Source organism: Anoplopoma fimbria, chromosome 20, assembly GCF_027596085.1.
Source record: "Anoplopoma fimbria isolate UVic2021 breed Golden Eagle Sablefish chromosome 20, Afim_UVic_2022, whole genome shotgun sequence".
Classification (NCBI taxonomy): domain Eukaryota; kingdom Metazoa; phylum Chordata; class Actinopteri; order Perciformes; family Anoplopomatidae; genus Anoplopoma; species Anoplopoma fimbria.
Window position 1 is genome coordinate 27,857,282 of NC_072468.1, and position 4,367 is coordinate 27,861,648.

Here is a 4,367-nt window from a genome sequence, read left to right on the forward strand (position 1 = left end):
ATGATGAGAAGAACAAGGAGGATTATGGGCATTAACGCATGTAAACATGTTGTAACTGTAATTGGAGATAGAAATATCATAATAGGGCCTGTTTAATGTTTCTGCAGCTTTAAGCTTTCATGGATTCATCATGACTGAAGTAATCAACAGCTATGATGTCATTGCTGTTTCCAGTCATGACTCAGCTCCGTTTTACAGATTATTTCCCGTAATCGCAGTTACTTTTTTTTGTAAATAATCGTTTATAAACTAAATTATCAACTTGTTTAATGTCCACTTTGCAAGTAAAGTTTCATTATTATATTTATGTACATTTTAGTTTATTTAATTTTATTGTTTATTATTATATTTATGTTTATTTAAGTTTATGAAGTAAATATAATGTTTAACATTATTATTATATTATTTGTATTATTATTATTAATTAAAATGTATATTGGATATGTTGGATAAATCAGGCAAAAGTAAAGACATGTTATAACAGTACATCATAAAACCTAATATACTATAACAATATGAAAGTTGAAAAAAAAAGATTAAAACAAAACGGAACAAATGAATTTAGTTAGTAAAACTTCTTCTTTAGTTCATATTAAATGTGACTCTGCTGCCTCCTGCTGGTGAGTCGGCTCTTTATGGACCAACGTAATTATAATAATATTAATAATAATAATAATAATGCGATCCTATTATAGCTTTATATGAATGTTACTGCTCATTAGAAAATAAGAGACTTAATAATAAACTGGAAGCCACAGTGATCTAGGAAGAGTTCTGGTCATCCCATATAAATCAAATCCTTTATTCAGAAAAATACAATCATATTATGTCCTGTCATCATCATAGGAAGTTTTCATGTTACAGACAAACTTAAAAATATTCAAAAAATATTTAGAAGTGAAAATTCTGCTTCATTTCCTGAATATTCACAAATTCAAACAGAGCTCCTAATATCCATACTGAGAATAAATGTCTTTATATATCAACAACTTGGAGAAAAACTCAAAAACACAAAGAGAGAAAAGAGAAAAGAAAATTAAAACAGTAGGAAAACTAGAGGAAAAAATCAAATCAATAATAATTAAATAAAATATAAAAATGAAGGGAATATCAGATACATTTAAAGGGAACATAAAGGGAATTAGGGATTAAGGGAAAATGTTGATGTTTATTTATGATATTTATATTTCTCATATCACAGCTGTTTAAAAAAGTTTGGTTCCATTTGTTTTAATGAAAATAGATGACTGAAAAATACAAATTCTCAGAAATATCATAAAATTATTATTTTTTTATCTCATAATAATAATCCTGATTCACAAAGTGATAATAATAAAAGAACAAATACTTTGATGTACTAAGACAAATTATGATTATTATTCATCATATAATTGTTATTTCTCCCGCCCTGTCCTCCGATTGGCTCCCATCATCTGTCAGTCACAGTGAGTATTTCACGGGCGTCGTCCCGTCCTCCACCTCATGGGGGCGCTGCAGTCTGTCCAGTCTGCACACAGACATCAGGGCCAAGGTCAAAGGTCAACATGTGTCCTTTAATCCGACCAATCGGGCGCTCTCCTCCCACAGCTTCTTGGCCACGGCGTCGTCCCGCCCCTCCGGAGCAGCTTCCTTCTCTGCACAGTCACTGATGACGGACAGGAATAAAACGTTTTTGTGACTTATGAGGACATGACATTGAGTTAAATTCATTCCATGGAGTTGGATTCATACCTACAACACAAAGAAACTCAGAACTATTGTGGCTGACTAGCATGTTAGCCGTTAGCTCACAAGCTACAGTAGATAACCATTAACCCTGTGAGCTCCGCCTATTTTATGAAAACAGATGAATTCATTAAACCTTACATGTTATAATGTGTAATGTATTGTTTCCCTTGTCGGGACCTGCTGCTTGTCCTCAAATGTGAGTGGGTCCCCACAATGTAGTTATACAGGAGTAACACACACAGACAGTATACTTGAATATAGAAAAGGCTGGAGAGAACTAAAGTGTGTTCACTGGTGGAAAATTAATCTCTGGAGACATTTGTCATAATTACAGTGAGTTTGTAGAAGTTGAAGTGTCAGTTTGAATATGAAGGAAAAGTGCTGAAAACGATCAAAGATTCAGGAGAATTAAACAGAGTAGGAACAGTGGACGCTTTAGTTTCGAGTAGTGATTTAAATGTCAGTTTAAGAGTAAGAGATGAAAACAGTTCAGATGTTACAGTTTGTAAATGTGACGTTGAGTGAGAGAGGAAGAGTTTTAATGTACAAAATGTGTCTGAAGAGTGGAAGTTATGGGAATATGTATTTTTTAAAATGTTGAAGAGTCACCTAAAGTATCGCCCCGACTGGCCCTCCAGGCCCGGCGTCACAGCGCAGTACACGCTGGTCTGGCTGCCCTGACTGGGAGTCTTCATGAGCAGCAGGGAGGGGAGTCTCAGCAGCGCCCCCAGCATGGGGAACCAGCCCTCCACGTGACGACCCAGCTCGGTCCGGATCACACCCGGGTGGAGACAGAACGATGACACGCCAGAGCCTGAAGGGAGGCACGGAGTTCAGTATCAGGAGGTAAAACAACAGGATACTGTCAGTCCATATATGTATGTATCTGGTGTTTAGTGTTCGTGGGGACCTCTGAGTGTGTCTAGTGTTTGTGGGGACCTCTGAGTGTGTTTAGTGTTTGTGGGGACCTCTGAGTGTGTCTAGTGTTTGTGGGGACCTCTGAGTGTGTTTAGTGTTTGTGGGGACCTCTGAGTGTGTTTAGTGTACGTGGGGACCTCTGAGTGTGTCTAGTGTTTGTGGGGACCTCTGAGTGTGTTTAGTGTTTGTGGGGACCTCTGAGTGTGTTTAGTGTTTGTGGGGACCTCTGAGTGTGTCTAGTGTTTGTGGGGACCTCTGAGTGTGTTTAGTGTTTGTGGGGACCTCTGAGTGTGTTTAGTGTACGTGGGGACCTCTGAGTGTGTCTAGTGTTTGTGGGGACCTCTGAGTGTGTTTAGTGTTTGTGGGAAGCTCTGAGTGTGTTTAGTGTTTGTGGGGACCTCTGAGTGTGTTTAGTGTTTGTGGGGACCTCTGAGTGTGTTTAGTGTTTGTGGGGACCTCTGAGTGTGTTTAGTGTTTGTGGGGACCTCTGAGTGTGTCTAGTGTTTGTGGGGACCTCTGAGTGTGTTTAGTGTTCGTGGGGACCTCTGAGTGTGTTTAGTGTTTGTGGGGACCTCTGAGTGTGTTTAGTGTTTGTGGGGACCTCTGAGTGTGTCTAGTGTTTGTGGGGACCTCTGAGTGTGTTTAGTGTTTGTGGGGACCTCTGAGTGTGTTTAGTGTACGTGGGGACCTCTGAGTGTGTCTAGTGTTTGTGGGGACCTCTGAGTGTGTCTAGTGTTTGTGGGGACCTCTGAGTGTGTTTAGTGTTTGTGGGGACCTCTGAGTGTGTTTAGTGTTTGTGGGGACCTCTGAGTGTGTCTAGTGTTTGTGGGGACCTCTGAGTGTGTTTAGTGTTCGTGGGGACCTCTGAGTGTGTTTAGTGTTTGTGGGGACCTCTGAGTGTGTTTAGTGTTTGTGGGGACCTCTGAGTGTGTTTAGTGTTTGCGGGGACCTCTTAATCGTCGGGCGAGTTCTCTAGAGAACAGGACGTTGGCCAGTTTGCTCTGTCGGTAGCTCTCCAGAGCGCTGTACGTCCTTCTGCTGAAGAACAAGTCGTCAAAGTCGATGCAACCTGAAGAAAAACATTAAAACTGAATCAAAAAAAACATCAGAAACATTAAAGGTCAGAGGTCAGAGGTCAGAAGTCGTACCCCCTTTGTGGGCGATGGACGACACGGTGACCACGCGGCTGGGGGCGGAGCTCTTCAGCAGCGGCAGCAGCAGATTGGTCAGCAGGAAGTGACCCAGATGATTGACAGCCAGCTGAGTTTCAAAACCGTCCTCCGTCAGCCATCTTGGACACATCATCACTCCTGCAGACAGACAGGTGGCGTGAGAGACAGGTGAGTAGGCCGACAGGTGAGGAGAGGACAGGTGGAGAGAGAGACATACAGGTGAACAGACAGACAGTTGAGGAGACAGACAGGTGAGCAGAGAGAAAGGTGAGCAGGCAAACAGATGTAGAGACAGACAGGTGGAGAGACAGATGGGTAGAGAGACAGACAGGTGAGCAGACAAACAGATGTAGAGACAGACAGGTGAGCAGACAGACAAGTGGAGAGACAGACAGATATAGAGACAGACAGGTGGAGAGACAGACGGATAGAGAGACAGACAGGTGAGCAGACAGACAGGTGAGCAGACAAACAGATGTAGAGACAGAAAGGTGTAGAGATAGACAGGTGAGCAGACAGACAGGTGGAGAGACAGACAGATATAGACAG

At 41.6% G+C, this 4,367-nt stretch overlaps 1 protein-coding gene across 1 annotated transcript in view; it reads right to left on the reverse strand.

Annotated features, from left to right (window-relative positions):
• Positions 1-834: 834 nt before the first annotated feature.
• si:dkey-23o4.6 (retinol dehydrogenase 13) overlaps positions 835-4,367 on the reverse strand; it is a 5,228-nt gene continuing 1,695 nt past the window's right edge. Inside the window, exons 4-7 of the mRNA XM_054620894.1 lie at positions 3,795-3,956; positions 3,596-3,715; positions 2,338-2,542; positions 835-1,645 (exon numbers count right to left, since the gene is read on the reverse strand). Coding sequence (XP_054476869.1) covers positions 1,540-1,645; positions 2,338-2,542; positions 3,596-3,715; positions 3,795-3,956 — 593 coding nt within the window. The 3' untranslated portion in view covers positions 835-1,539. The remainder of the gene's footprint in view (positions 1,646-2,337; positions 2,543-3,595; positions 3,716-3,794; positions 3,957-4,367) is intronic.